The sequence below is a fragment of the Trichomonas vaginalis genome, chromosome I (assembly GCF_026262505.1).
Source record: "Trichomonas vaginalis G3 chromosome I, whole genome shotgun sequence".
NCBI classification, from domain to species: Eukaryota; Parabasalia; order Trichomonadida; family Trichomonadidae; genus Trichomonas; species Trichomonas vaginalis.
This window is the reverse complement of record NC_067203.1, coordinates 14,238,323-14,253,659: the sequence shown is the minus strand read 5'-3', so window position 1 is coordinate 14,253,659 and position 15,337 is coordinate 14,238,323. Positions and strand designations below refer to the sequence as shown.

Sequence of the window (15,337 nt, the reverse complement as noted above, 5' to 3'; positions counted from 1 at the left end):
GAAGAAACAACAAAAGCTTTACGACCTTGCTAAGATTTACAAATCTGACAGAAATTGGTTCTATCGCGAAAACTTACCGATTTCAATGACACCAAATGAAGATGTGAAACAAATAGTTCAAGATACTTTACCTCAAACACACTATGATATTAAAGGTTGTACAATACTTACATTCAAAGAAGATTTGCCGCTACTGAAAGAAAAAAATAACAGAGTATTTTGACAACTTCAAACAAGCAGAGTAAATGAACCATTTATTTTTCAAGCTTGACTTCAGATGGCTCAGGTAGCTCTATAAGGTAAACTGTCTTGTCAAATCCTTCTGGCATTCCGAGTCCTTCCATCCGACATTCCGAGTCCTTCCATCCGACAAGAAAAAAATTTCCCGACAACTGGAAAAAATTTCCCGACAACTGGAAAAAAATTTCCTGTTGTTCGTCCGTAAACCATTCAAATTTCGAAAATTGAGAACTTTTTGGTCGAACGACAGAAAAAATTTTTCCTTCAGACAGGAAAAAAATTTCCCGACAACTGGAAAAAAATTTCCTTCCGACATTCCGAGTCCTTCCTTCCAACAGGAAAAGTTCTTCCTTCCGACAGGACACAAACGAATGTCCGACGTACCACCAACCGAGTCCATTCCAAAAGAAGAACCGAAAGCTGCAGCACCACAACAGACTAAGACTAAAACACTTACATTTTTACGCTTGACTTTTTACAATTTGAACTTTGTTTGCGTAGATATGAATTCTGAAAGAAGTATGAGGGTCTTGTATGACTTTGTACTTCTCCCATAGTTCATGTCTGTCAAACTTACCTGCCATGGACTCTTTCATAAGTTCCATGAAATCGTCTTCGGACAATCCAGGGAAAAGTATAATGTCAGTAAGTATTCTTTTAACATCCTTACTTAAACTCTTTGCTGTCTGTACACATATTACGACTGAAATGTTAAAGTGCCTAAGTTTCTTAAGAATTCGACACATATCTTGTTCTCTATTCTTTAACAAAGGATGAGAAGCAAAGTCATCTAAGATAAGAAGACATCTATGAGGGTAAGTCTTCCAATCGTAAGATTGCAATTTCTTCGAAATGTATTCTATCTCTTTCTGTTTGTTTCTGAAGTGTTTCTTCTCTAATATTCTCTGCATTTCCTCATTTGGTCTTTAAACTTAGAATTTATATACTCATTTATAGCATTGTACTTCAAAACTCTTCTTTGGTACTTCTTTATCCAATCTAACAACTCAGAGTCTTTTATACATACTAACTTAGACTTTTTATAATATCTTTGAACGAATTGACGGTTTGGTCAAATTGACCAGAAGTACTACAAATGACTACTAACTCATAGAATGGGTTCTTCTCATCTAGTTCTTGTTGTTGTGCAGCCATTTTAAGATAAGTGAAAGTCTTACCCGACCCAGGTGGTGCAATTAGACCTGTTATAACCATTCTGAGCAAATAAGAACTTTTCATGTATAGGTTTTATTTGAGCATTTTCTAACTTCCTCTTGTTCTTGTTTAAAAACATTCTCAAATTTCTTGTCAATGTCAGCAAACTTTTTTTCTAACATATTTTTAGAAAAATTAAAATTTTTATCTTTTTGAAAAATGTCTAGCGATTTCGCTATCTATATTCGAGACAAACTTTTCGACAGCAAAACATCTGTCGACCATAAAATCTTACATAGTGTAAACAAGAAAGGTGAATTTGTTCTAAAGTTCTGTTTCTGGGAATATGACAAGAACCATAAAACATTACAAAGAGCAGTCTTAAAATTTGTCAATGACAGACTTGTTGACAGAGATGACGCCGATTGGAAAGATGAAGTCCAACAAAAGTTCTTAGAATGCAAAGAAGGCACATGCGCTGTTCTTGAAGATGAAATAGAAAACAGAATAGAAGAGCTATTAAAGGACAAAGAACTTTTACATAAATATGGTTCTGAGAAATTTGACATAACTCCACCAGAAAAGAAGAGAAGAGAGAAAAGAAAGAAAAGAAAGAAAAGAAAGTAGAAGAGAAGAAAGAACCTGAACCAGTTCCAGAGAAAAAGAAATTTGACATGTAAAAATAAAATTTTATTTTTAGAACATTTCTGGGTCAATGTCAATGTTCTCTTCCTCTTTAGGGGCAAACACTGGTTAGACTCTAAAATCTTTTTACCCAATTTACCTTGAACTTCAACTATCTTAGACTCATAATATTCATAGTCGTCTGCTTTCTTTGGTTCATAAGGTATAACAAGTTTGTATGCTTTACCTTCTTTAAGGTTTGAGAACCTTCTGTCAAAATTTTCTTTGACTGCTAACAAACCTTCTATGTCTAAGTCTTCAAATTTCGCACCATTTTTAGTCACAATAGCAAACTTAACTGGTTCGATGTTCCAAACTTTGCTGAATGAAGACTTTTCAAAATTGTAGAAGTAAACATTCAAATAAGCGAATGGGTCTAGTTCTTCTTTAAGTCCTGACATGTACTTGTTTACTGAAATATATTTCGTCATCTTTTCTATCGGATAAAAAAATATTTTTTTAAAATTTTACTCAGAAAAATTTTTCTTGTATATACGCCGTTCTGAACATCTAAAAGATTTTTGACATTTGCCAAGAATGTTCGTTTAGAAGCTGCCATATAACCATACTCTTGACAATATTGTTTATATTCATCGTACAATGACCTTTCATCTAAACACTCAAAGTTAGTCTCATCTATAAACAGTTCATAAACACTCTTGTTTGCTTCTAACAATGTTTGTCTCTCATCGGTATATGGAATTTGTCTTGGATTGAACTTAGAAATATCTAATGTCATGAAATATGAGAACAAGTGGTTGTAAAAGTCAGATGTCAAACATTCTGACAAAGCGTCAAAATATTCTGTATCTTGCATATGAGAATCTGACGTTCTGACAACTACATATCTTCTGTCAGAACTTTCTAACTTCATCGGAACAGCATTGTTTGAAACCATGATGAAATTTGCAACATTTTCACAAACTCTTTGGTCTTTATACTTTCTTTCAACAACTCCAACTTTGTCTGTTATAAGACTCTTCAAAGCATCTGAGTTCAAAACTTTTGTTGTATCTATACTTTGAAGTTCATTGCAAACTATAAGTTTCATATTCTCAATTGAGGAGTTAAACTTGCCACAGATGTTTTCTAAGTTTGTCATATTCGGATTCGAATAACCTTCTAACAGTTTGCACAAATATCTGTAAAGAAAGTATTCTTACCAGTTCCTTGTTTTCCAATTATAATGAGAGCAGTTTCATTTTTAGCACTTGGATGTTGTAAGATATTTGCAAACCAACATAAGATATACTCATAGACTCTTTCGTTTCCATTGCATATAATTTCTTTGACATGGTCTAACCAAGCTTCTATAATATTTTCTTTCCATTCTACTTGTTCGTATTTATATCCAGTGAAGATAGAATAGAAGTTTGGAGAAGGTGTATAGAACTTTATACCTCGAACTGAAAAATCTTCTAACTTTGACAATAAGATATCCCAAGCATCTAACATCTTCATTCCAACTTGTACAACTTTTATTTTCTTAAGTTTCTGTCTACATTCTTGTTCTGAAACTATTGTCGCTTTAGGTTTGTTAAAGACAACATCCCATTCTTTCATGACATAACATTCTGGGGCAGAGTCGACATAAATGACTAAACGTTTCAAATTCTCGACTGCTTTGTTATAGTCTCGAAATGGACACATATTTCTGAATGCTTGGAAGTCATAAAAATCTGAAACATCTATTCTGTACATTTTTATAAAAATAAAAAAATATTTTTTTTATTCTTGAGCTATTTGTTGCATTTGTTGTTCTTGAGCTATTTGTTGTTGAAGTTGTTCTTGTAGTACAATACTTTCACCAGTTGCATCTTCCAATTCGAAACTTTCTGCCGTCATTGACAAATACATAGGACATAAAAGTTTTACAGGAACAAAGTTTGCGTCAACTAATGTCAACGTTATACTTGCCAAAGTGTTTGAGTTCACTAAGGTTGAAAATTCTGCATTCGAATGAACAATAGGCAAACCAGCAGAGAAAGTATTGTTTATACGCATAAGTATCTTTTGGTCATAATAGTTTCTGTCGACATTCGAATAACACTTTGAACCTAAGTTTGAAACAATATATAAAATAGGTGTACTTAAAGTCAATGGAACAGACAAACCTTGTATGACACCTTTTCCTGTTATAGGAAACTGTTGGTAGTAAAAACCAGATATAAGTTTTGTATTATAGCTCATATCGTTTATAGTAAACTCAGTCGGACATCCAAACATAATGAAACCTGCTCTAGTTGCAGCACATGTTACACTCGTCCTTAAAGTATTAAATAAGTCAACAAAACCTGTTGGTGGTATATCTGAGTAAGTATCTTCAAAGGAGTATTTTTTACCATTCACAACAATAAAATCTTCTGGTGTCAAAAGAGCAAAACAGGCTTTAGTCGTCATTGTGTTTAAGGTTAGTTTACAATACCGTCCTTGAGGACTTTGTAAGTTTGTTGTTATAGAATTATATGACTCAGGGTTTTTAGTCGTAATAGTATAAACCATTATATCTTCTGCCATTTACTTAGCAAATAAATTTTAATGAAATGTTGTGGTCGTCAAATATTTTTATAACGTCTGGGAAACTATATTTTAAGTTCAACGTTTCACCTCCTTTCATAACGTATATCTTGTCAATGACATTATATGAAACACCACAGCAACTAATGTCGGGTTCTATTTCTTTGATGTTTATATCGTCTGCCTCTGTCAAAAGTTTCAATAGTTCTTTCAAAACTTCATGAGGTGCAATGACATATGAGTTCACTTTTACAGGGTTGTGTTCGACCAAGTTTAACATTATACCTAAAGCTTGACAAATCTTCTCCTGAGTTTTAAGTTTGTCTTTCAGTTGTTGGTAGTCATTTCGAATATCTGCAACAGAACTTAAGTCTCTGCTAACTTCAGGATATGTTGGTTGTTCTTTTACAGGAACTATTGTTATACCATCTTCGTCTTCGTATGGTTTCCCCACTTCAACATCTCTTTCTTTGACATTGACAACAACACTTTGACTGTTTGTTTGAGTTGGTGAATTTAACTTCACATCTGCCATCGCCATTAAACCTTTTGAAACACTTACGCTTCTATTTTTCGGAAATGACATTTTACTTAGAATAAAAAGATGGACGTATTTGAGTATCTCTTCGAATTGAAGCAGAACAAAGTTTACACACACAAACAATACAAGTTCATTGATAGAATAGTTCTTTATACAAACAATGGAAAATGTTATAGAATAGCAGTCTTTGCTGAACCAAAATATTTTCATAAAGCAAAGAAAGTTGGTATAACCGAGATGGTGAAAGTTCTTGACGTTGACAAAAATATAACAACAAAACTTACAGATATTTCTAAAGGTAAGTTTATCTTACAATTTTATGTCAAAACTGGCGTACTGTCAATATTTGACGGAGAGAAGTCAGTTCAAGAACAACTTACTGACCTGCTGCCAAAATCTGCTCGATGGAAGCTGTCGTTATACCAATCTGAGGAGCCCCAGCAGGTTTCATCGAACGAATCTTCAAAAGAGCATCTTCCGTGAAAAGTGCTATTGGTTTTGTAAACTTCTTTGCTTTCAATTCATCTGGACCGTCTCTGTCACCAGTATATTGTATTTGAACTGTACCAACAGTTGAAATACCACCCATAAAGTCTTCTGAGTCAGCAAATGGAATGCCAAGCCAAAAGTTTGAACGGTCTCCATTTGTATATTGAGTTTTTTGAGCTCCTGTATGAGTCCATACTTTCACATATGGCATAATAGAACTTTGCATTTCAGGGTTAATGGTTGTTGTGAAGTTGTTGTTAAAGTTCATAGCATCTAATGTCAAGTTGTATGACCTCATATCCTCAACTGTAGAATATTCTTCTCTTGGATAGTATTTGCCATCTATGTTTATATGATATTTAATACCAGGGTTGTAGAAGCAAGAATAGTCATTTATAGTTCGTCTGAACAGTACAAACATAGTATCTGCATGTTTCATTGCAGTTGTTAAGGCAATATCTGTTCTTGCACCTGGGTCAGCACTTTGGTTTCCAACTTCACCTGCAAAGTCTTTGACAGATATTTGGTGTATAGGGAACATAAGTGGAACTGCAATATATTTGGCAGCTAAAGCATTTGAAATATCTGGGTCCAACATATAGACTGCAAGTCTGCTTTCTATTCTCTTGCATTCAAACTTTTCGCATGTGAACTTAACTGGGTCCCAAGCAGTTCCAGCAGCATTGAAGTAGTAGTTTACTTCAGTGTTGAAGTTTGAGAAACCAAAGTCTAAGTCAACTTTGTCTTTGCAAAAGTCGGCGAATGACGTTTGATTTGCTCCCTTTACGTCTGTAAGAGTGAATGGGTCTTGCGTTGGTGCAATGACTAAGTTATTTTTGCTTGGAGTAAGTTTCGATAGAAATTTTTCCTGCCCAGTTTGGCAAGTATCTTAAAAACCTGAAGATGAGGAAAGATGACAAAGGAACTCTAAGTTTCAGTTTTACTTTGGTTACTGCTGCTGCAGTTTGTCCAGAAAGGTCAACATAAACTCCTGGAACGTTAGGGTCAAGTCTTCTTATTTTCTCAATAGTTTGCATACTGGTCTGTTTGTTCTCTAGCTTGTGGTTGTACTGAGTTTCTCAAAAGCGAACCATTCATAGTTTGCCCATGTTACTGTTTGAACTAAGTCAGAGTTAGAATATATCTTATATCCCATGAAAACTTCTGGAGCATATTGGTATCCGACATAGAAAATTCCATTGCAACCTTTCTTGTCAGACAACTTGGCAGAAGGTTTATTTCAATGTCTTGTTCCACGTATAAGAATGAGTTGTCAATAGAAATTATATGAAACCTGTCGCAAGCAATATCTACTGTTGTTGAAGAACCTTCTCCAAACTCACCTACATTTCCATAAGAAACAGCAGTTGTATATTCGTAAGTTCCAGGAACTATTTCTGACCTTCTAATGGCATTGTCGCATTCGTTATACCATTCGGAAACATTTCCATTCATAGCATCCAAAACTGTTGGCGTTATATTCTGAGCGGCGTACATTTCATATGAGTAAAATATAGAATAGTTGGATTTATATGTCATAATAGAACCCATGTGGACCAAGCTTTACTTTCTTCCTGACTGAGTTTTTAACTCTTCTTTTTCCTTCATTGCCCTCTGCTTGAAGTTGTTGCATCTTTGCATTATGTTCATCTAGTATGTTGCAAATTTCCCATGTCCTTTTTGCCTTTTGGCTCTGGTCGCCATCTCAGGTAACCTATATCCTAGAAAGAGTTTGTCATAGTCTGTATTTGAGTCTTCGCGTATTGTTTGCATGACTCTTTCCTGAGTTTCTGGTTCAAGCTCTTCAAACAGTGCCTGTCCATATGGAATATGCTCGTTTCCAAATATATGTTTTTGTAGCCATTCTGGTTTTCTTTCCATGTTACCAACTATATCTTTTGTGAATGGGAAAGCTTCTACCCAATCTTTCAGTCTTGCGTCGTTTATTTCTGTAGTTGGTTTTTATTTTGTCAAGGAAATGTTTTTCAATACTAACATTTCATTTGGTACTGTCCATTTGAGTTTTTTAAATATTCATCCTTCTCGGTTCATTGTCTGCAAAGTAAGTTTTTATGACATTTTGTAAACTTTCGTTTGCAAGGTCATGTACAATAGGTTCTCTTCCTTCTATCTCCCTAACTTTCTTTCTAAACTCTTCACCAAATATACCATCTCTATGGTTCTGTGTAGTTCTTTGAGATAAATGTTTTAGAACGTCAGGTGTTATATTTCCATCAGCCATGTTCATTTCATACTGGTCCAAAATATCTGCATGTTTCATATCTTTCAATGGCATTAAAGCCGCGCTTAAAATACCAGCTATATCTCGTTCACCATTGACTTCCATTGCGTCTACAACTTCTTGGAATTGTGGTTGTAAGTTTATGAACCACCTATCTGGATTAGCTTTATGACCCCATCTCATTGTAGTTCCATCGTCTGCAGAAACAAAAGTAGGTTTGTTTCCATCTTGGTTAGGTTCTGAATGAACTTTAAACAATGTTTCATTTCTATATGTTTTCTTGAAATTTAACCTTTTATTTTCACCGAGTTCATCCGAAGATTGAACGTTAAATGCTCGTAAGTAAAAAGGGTTGTTGTATTTGTGTACATTTTCTTTCAGTACTTTCATTCTATGCTGAATATTTTCATCTGGTGTTGGGTCTTTTGTATGTCGGCAAACATTTTTCGATATTCTTCTACTATGTCAGCCGAATCTTTCTTAGACTCTTGGAAAGATTCCATATTCACCTCATGCTCTTGTTGAGGGTCAAGATTTTTCGGCTGTTCCAAATCTTCATCTAGTTCTGTGAAGTTAGTTTCCAAAGGAAGGACTTGTTCGTTTCCTTCAGGCTCTTCTAGCTGTTGTTGCTGAACTATTTCTTCCATGTCTGGTTGTATCTGAACTTCTTCCTGTTGAGTTTCTTGTACCTCATCTGCTGGCATTTCATATATTCCGAGACCGTTTTCAACAATTTCCCTATTTACGTCATCCGCATTCATAAGCTTTTGTTCTTTCGTTCCGTCTCTATTTTTTACGCGTTTCATGACGAAAGTTGAATTGTCATTTAGCTCTGACATCAAATATCTCGGAGTAAATTCATCCATGTCATTTGGATGATATGCTATTAAATCATATCCCTTAGCGAGCTTGTATTTTCCAGGTTTGAGATTATATCCGTTTTGGTGCTGAGCCATAAAGCTAAATAGGTTCGGGTCAGTATTTCCATCCTTGAACTTTCTATAGCTTCTTTATATCTGTCACTAAAGTCAACAGTATCTGGGAAACCACACTCTTCTTTAAGCATTTTTAAGAATTCTTGGTTTCCTTGTTCTCTACTTCTTTTATGTCCTTGCTCTGTTTGTGGTTGTTGTTGTGCAGGGTTTTGAACTGTTGGTTGCTGTGCTGGTTGTTGTGTTGGTTGTTGTGCTGGTTGTTGTGTTGGTTGTTGTGCTGGTTGTGGAGGTGGTTGTTGTGCATGCCTGTGTCTGTGTCCATGTGACGATGTAAATGTTCTAGGTAGTCCTGGTGCAGGTGCTTCTCTTGGAGGGTTTGGTGGTATATAAGTTCCACCAGCTGGCACATATGTTCCATCTGCAGCGTAATGTCCTACCTGACTTTTCGTTTTTAAGAAAGCATTTACTAGGTCTGTTTTGGTCTGTTGTAACTCTTTTTCTTGACTTTTCACAACAGTTGCTCTAACGGCGTCATAGGCACTTTGAACTGCCTGTCTCGTTGCTGCATCTGTTATTTTCGTCATATTTTGTGCTACTTCTTTTAACTCTTTGTCGAAACCTTCAGACTTCAGTTTCTTTCCAGATGAGAAGTCGTTCACTTGTTTCACCTTACTATGAAGAGCTTCGAAAGCGTTCTTAAAGTCAGCATTTGTAAAGCTTCATTTGAACTGTCTTCATCCGCTTGTATTTTTGTCCTTATTGACCCTATAAGTTGGGCTGCTTTAGCGTTGGCTTGGGCATCTAACCAGTCATTATTAGCTTTATATATTCTGCGCTTTCATTGCCTTTTGCATGGCTGCGTCGTTATTTTTACTTTCTTGTGCTAAGTTTTCATACTGTACGGTTTGGTTTTGCAACTGTAAAAGTTTTCTGCCTTTACATTTGCTTCAACTTCTTTTTTTACTCATCGCTATCCATATATGTCTTCAGGGCTTTTTGTTTTATCTCTTCATCTTTCAGTATTTTATATTGAGTAGTATGGTTTTTCAAATTTATGACATCTTGTTCCATTTTTGCTACTTCTGCTGCTTTTTCTGACACTTTTTTCGCATATTCCTCTGTACTTAGTTCTTTCAGTTGTTCTTCTTTCTTCTTTTTCTCTACGTTTAACTCATTGAGTTTCTTTGTGTGTCTGTCATATTCTAGTTTCTTTTCGTTTTCACTTATTTGTTTTCTGTATGTCTATGTTGACTTTTTGACATCTGTTATTTGATTTTTGAGTGAACTCAAAATTCATTTGACTTTGAGGGTTATAGGCTGTTCCGTCTGCAGCTCCACCATAGCCTGCCATTTTCGCTAAAAGTGCCGCTCTTAAACCTCCACTCTGTGCACCAATGACTCGGTTTAAAAGCATAGGATTGCTTGACATTTGTTGCAACATAGTGGGGTCATTCAGCATTTGTTGTTGCAACTGTTGTTGTGGTGTCAGTTTTACTATTGGATGTTTCAATGCTCTCTTCCTCTTACGTATATTCTTACGTAGCTTACGTGGCATTTTAAGTGAAGTTAAAAACATTTACGATGAAGAAGTCTTGACAAAACATTTACGATGAAATCATGAGTTTCTACGATGTTAGAAAACATGTTAGAAAACGTGTTAGATCTAACATTCTAACATAAACATTATTTTTGGGTCATTTACGCTCATTACGAAGAAGTCTTGACAAAACATTTACGAAGAAGTCTTGACAAAACATTTACGAAGAAGTCTTGACAAAACATTTACGAAGAAGTCTTGACAAAACATGAAAACATATATAATTTGTGAAAAGCTCCTGGAAGACCTCCGAATAAAAACTTCATTTATGTGGGCTAGAAGGCACGAAGTGCCTGGAAGGTCACCCCAAGAAAAAAAAACTTCATTATACTCATTCATCTTCGGGGCTAGAGGGCACGAAGTGCCTGGAAGCCCCACTACCTTTTTTTTTTTTTTTTTTTTTTTTTCGATGGTTTTAAAGTATATTAGACACATGTATTGATATTACTATTTTTGTATATTTTGAGAGAAAATCCCTAAAAAGTGAGAAAATCTGAGACGGTTTGAGAAAATATATAAACTATTGAAAATTTGAATTAAACTTCTAATTTGGAAAAAAGAAATTTGGAAAGAAGAAAATTCAAAAATCGAGATTTAGACTCAGCATCAAATGGAGAACAAAATGTTTCTTCATATGAAGGAAAAAATTTTCTTGTGAAGAAATAGAGTTTTTAAAATTTTATTGTATGTAATGAAATAAACAAATATTAAAATTATTTTTTGATAACAAGAAAATTCCCAATAGAAAATATTTGAGAGAAAGAAAAAAAGAAAAATGAAAAATATTACTCTCCTTTATATTTCATGAGATTTTAAATTTATTCTCATAAAATTAACAAATATCTTAAATATCTGGATCACTCACATATTGTAATAAACAGAAATTCATCAAAAGTGACAGCTCTCAATTTTTTGACATTTGTAAATTCTAAATTGAATGAGAAAAATGAAATAATACTATGCATAATATAATATTCTAGATTTAATTATAATTAGGAAAAAGTTAGTTTTGAGAGTACTTTTCATAGGCATATAGAATGAAATCTTCTGAAAAATAATATCACATAAACTCATATTATTTTCTAATATATAACTATTTTATATAAAAATCAAATTCAATGATCTTAAAAGCGAAGGATAAACCTCAAAATTTACGAATATAATGAGTGGGAATATTTCATATTGTTTTATGATAGATAAGCATTATATTCCCACTCATTATATTCGTAAATTTTGAGGTTTATCCTTCGCTTTTAAGATCATTGAATTTGATTTTTATAAAAATAGTTATATATTAGAAAATAATATGAGTTTATGTGATATTATTTTTCAGAAGATTTTGTGTTCTCCTTCAAAATTTTATTTTTTTATTAAAAAGAATCTTTACAAAATATACATTTACTTAAATTAATATTTAAAAACGTGCTCTATCAAAAGTTCCAAAAATTCAATATTTTAGCTTTTCTGAGGTGTCACTTTTGATGAATTTCTGTTTACAACAATATACAATGAATTGAACGATAAAAATAATACAAACTCAACTAAGTTTCCTGTCTTTCAACTAAAAAAATTATGCAAATTAAATTAAATTGTTTATTCAAATATAAAACAAAGATGAAGTAATTACAGTTATCATAAACTTTATGAATAACTCTGTAATTGGTTCAGATTTTCGTAAAAATATTTTTATTAATATCGATAAGAATACGTTTACCTACTATCACAACATATCGATAAACAAGAGTAGAGTGATTTTTATCATCGAAACTTTTTAAAAGCTGTAAGCTGGAAGGAAAAATCTTGTTTTTTCTGAGTTAGTTGTAGAACTATTGATGCACGAGTTATCATTGTGATGTAGAAGGATGTCGATGTACTGACTGAAGGATATGAAGTGAATTGAATTTCATTGCATTTCAATTTGATCAAAATTTGTTGAAATGATATGAATGTGTCAACATCTGTATCACTCTCTTTCACTCCTTCCCTATTCTTTCGAGAACGAAGCTAGCTCAGCTTTCGCTGAGCGAATTGACACTTTTGATGTCCTAAACGTACATACTCTCAAATTTATCGAAAAAAATAATACTACCTAAACTCGTATATTCTTATTTTAAATATGATATTATCCTTAGATTCCACACTAGAATATATTTAAATCAACTTTTAATAAAGTTCGAATCCTGCGCGTCTCACTTTTTAAATTTTCCAAACGGAAAATTATATTCTCCTAAAACGAAAACAATTTTCCGAATTGACATCCTTATGCTACATGATTATGGAATAATTATGACTCAATGACCGAATTTTTAAATTCAACTTTTGTATTATCTTCTTATCGGTTTATAACAAATTATTGAATACATTCGAAAAAATTATTGAATTACCCATCAATTTAATTCATTCATACATTTAATTATAATGGCTATAGTAACAATATTCAAATAAAAAACCATTTTTTTGCAACTGTATGGATAAAAATAATCATTCAGCAAATGTGATTCGTAGTAAGATTAACATAATTAAAAATTAAATACTTAATTCAAAATATCGAGATTTTTTGAACATATATTAGTACACAGATAATTAATATATTTATTGAACTTTTAAAATTCCGATAAAATATTTCTCTCACTTTTCAGCCATTTATCGAAATTTAATAAACTGGAGTAAAGTATTTTGGTTTATGCTTGCTAATACATCCGCCTTTTTAATCCGAATTAGCGATAAGCCAAATGCCACATGTCCAAAGGCTATCATTCTCAATAAAACAGAAACAACAATTGGAAGAAGAGGAGATGTGAAAATGGATACAACGAAAAAGAAAGAAGTTTCTAAGCTCCATGCATGCATTCATCGTCATATAAAATACTTTGATTGTTATTTTACAATAGATGACTTGCATTCTGTTAATGGCACATTTATCAATGGTCAGAAAATTATCAGAGATGAATTATTCCATAAGGATGAAGTTGTCTTTGCAGGAGGAAATCAATATTTAGTTGGTGACTTCCTACAAAATAGGCAAGACCTAGAATGTGTTTACCGATTCATATTGCCTGAGATTGAAGTCGATTTCTCAAAATGCAAAGATTTCAATGACGAATTTTCAACAGATACCGAGAACGAGGAATGCTGCGTCTGTTTCTCACATTCACACAAATTGATTCAGTTGATATGTGGTCATTATGTGTGTGTATCATGCTTGTCCAAGTGGTCAATGAGCTGTTTTGAACGTTTACACACTTTTCGATGCCCATATTGCCGCCATAAATTACCTAAAATGGACTTTGGCAAAGATTCAGCCGAGATGGTTAATGGAATTCAAATAGTTTACAGCATTGAACCATTGTTGAAGACATTAAATGTTGCCAGATCCGATGAAGTTGTGAAGCTTTCAATTCGAAAGAGATGGACGTTGCAAAACCGTGAATCATTCTGGTCATTCAATCAGAAAGTATCAGATTCACACAATCTTCGTTTTTCATTCCATTGGCTGACAGAATGCACTTTACAGCAAGTTCTCTTATTCAATGAGGAAGAACTGAAGAATGTTATCTGCAATCTCGAAGGAAACATTAAGAATACTCACGGAAAACTACTTGAAGAAGCAGTTTATTTGATTGCCACAAAAATTATGAATTTGGACAAATAATTCGGGATTCCACCATATCATGAAGAATTATAGGAAATTGTTCTCTTATTTCTATCCATGCTATTGGTTATTTTTAATTTTGTTTTTTATTTTAAATATATTCCATGTATCAAACATATGTTTTTAAATTTCACCTTGTGGTTATCATGAATTAATGGGTCTTGATTAGATATGTTTCATAAATTATATTTCGAAATTTAGAAGAATTTTCAAGTGTTCTTGAATGAATTTGAAAAATCTAGAACTGTCTAAGATGATATTTTGCATTATGGGATAAATTATTTTGATTTTTCAAAAATCTCCAAATATCAAAGCACTGCGAGCTATTTTGATCATGAAAATCAAAAGATACCTTTAACAGATTTCGATTTTAACTCTTTTCGTAACCTCAACTCCATTATTATTGATTTTCTCTCCATAAAAAATGAATTGGATTGGACTTCTTTCCTTATTACTATCAATTGCTTCAACAATATCAACATTTTTCATGATATCAGCCATACGGTTTTGGCTTACGACAACTGGTTTAGTCAATCTCGACCGCACAATCGAAATTCTAAATTTCGTTTCTTTTATAGTATCATTTTTAACAGTATTGATAACATATTTCATCGTAAAGAAATGCACTAACTTAATTACCTTTATCATATCTTATGCAATTGGTTTGTTTGGCTTACTAGAGTTTTATTATGGTTTATTCTTATGGTCAGATTCAAAAGGATACATATCAACAATGATAAACGTTTGGGAAAAGTCATTAAATCAATCATTTATCATTGATATTGAGAAAAAGTTCAAATGCTGCAGTTTTCATAAATTTAATCAATTTTATAATGATCCTTGCAATATCTCAGCTACACCATGTCTTACATCTATACATTCTACAATTGCAGAACCAACAGAAGCTATCGGAATTACTATTATTTACCAATCTGTAGTTCATGCGATGATTTCTCTGTTTCTTGGATTTGCTGCTCAGAAGAAAAAGAAAAAGAACGGCATTACGTTGCAAACTCCATGGGCAAATCCAGAAAAAGAAGAAACCAGAAACTTCCTCGAAAATAATGATTAATTATCACCGAATAATATCGATATATCCCTTTGTTACCCCACTGATATCTACTAATTCGGCAAAATTCAAGATTTATTATGCGTGTTCTCATTTTTTGATTTGATCAAATTTATTTATCATTCTATAGTCTATTATTCAAGCTGTATAGGCTTATTTTGTTTTATTGTTTTGTATTTTTTAATATAAATAGCTTTTTTCTTTGATTCCAGCAAA

The 15,337-nt window shown here is 33.0% G+C and overlaps 6 protein-coding genes and 1 pseudogene across 7 annotated transcripts, besides 4 other annotated features; 3 read left to right on the top strand and 4 right to left on the bottom strand.

Annotated features, from left to right (window-relative positions):
* Positions 1–7,069: part of a mobile genetic element that runs on past the window's edge.
* Positions 702–1,135, bottom strand: TVAGG3_0984730 (annotated as a pseudogene). The gene has a single exon. A coding segment is annotated over exon 1 (434 nt).
* On the top strand, positions 1,983–2,075 carry TVAGG3_0984720 (uncharacterized protein; the record flags this gene model as incomplete). The annotated part of the gene is made up of 1 exon (XM_051253995.1): positions 1,983–2,075. A coding segment is annotated over one exon (93 nt), but the record flags the coding sequence as incomplete, so codon positions are not given.
* TVAGG3_0984710 (uncharacterized protein) lies at positions 3,261–3,377 on the bottom strand (the record flags this gene model as incomplete). Its single annotated transcript, XM_051253994.1, has 1 exon — positions 3,261–3,377. A coding segment is annotated over one exon (117 nt), but the record flags the coding sequence as incomplete, so codon positions are not given.
* TVAGG3_0984700 (uncharacterized protein) lies at positions 3,884–4,596 on the bottom strand (the record flags this gene model as incomplete). Its single annotated transcript, XM_051253993.1, has 1 exon — positions 3,884–4,596. A coding segment is annotated over one exon (713 nt), but the record flags the coding sequence as incomplete, so codon positions are not given.
* On the bottom strand, positions 5,514–6,167 carry TVAGG3_0984690 (protein of unknown function, DUF4106 family; the record flags this gene model as incomplete). Its single annotated transcript, XM_051253992.1, has 1 exon — positions 5,514–6,167. The coding sequence occupies one exon, from the start codon at positions 6,165–6,167 to the stop codon at positions 5,514–5,516; it is 654 nt and encodes a 217-aa protein (XP_051079566.1).
* Positions 7,070–7,276: 207 nt separating the features above from the next.
* Positions 7,277–7,973: a mobile genetic element.
* Positions 7,974–11,271: 3,298 nt separating this feature from the next.
* Positions 11,272–11,308: a mobile genetic element.
* A 555-nt stretch (positions 11,309–11,863) lies between these two features.
* Positions 11,864–11,901: a mobile genetic element.
* Positions 11,902–13,083: 1,182 nt separating this feature from the next.
* TVAGG3_0984640 (SMAD/FHA domain family) lies at positions 13,084–14,159 on the top strand (the record flags this gene model as incomplete). The annotated part of the gene is made up of 1 exon (XM_001299445.1): positions 13,084–14,052. The coding sequence occupies one exon, from the start codon at positions 13,084–13,086 to the stop codon at positions 14,050–14,052; it is 969 nt and encodes a 322-aa protein (XP_001299446.1).
* A 53-nt stretch (positions 14,160–14,212) lies between these two features.
* Positions 14,213–15,333, top strand: TVAGG3_0984630 (uncharacterized protein; the record flags this gene model as incomplete). Its single annotated transcript, XM_001299444.1, has 1 exon — positions 14,477–15,124. The coding sequence occupies one exon, from the start codon at positions 14,477–14,479 to the stop codon at positions 15,122–15,124; it is 648 nt and encodes a 215-aa protein (XP_001299445.1).
* Positions 15,334–15,337: the final 4 nt, after the last annotated feature.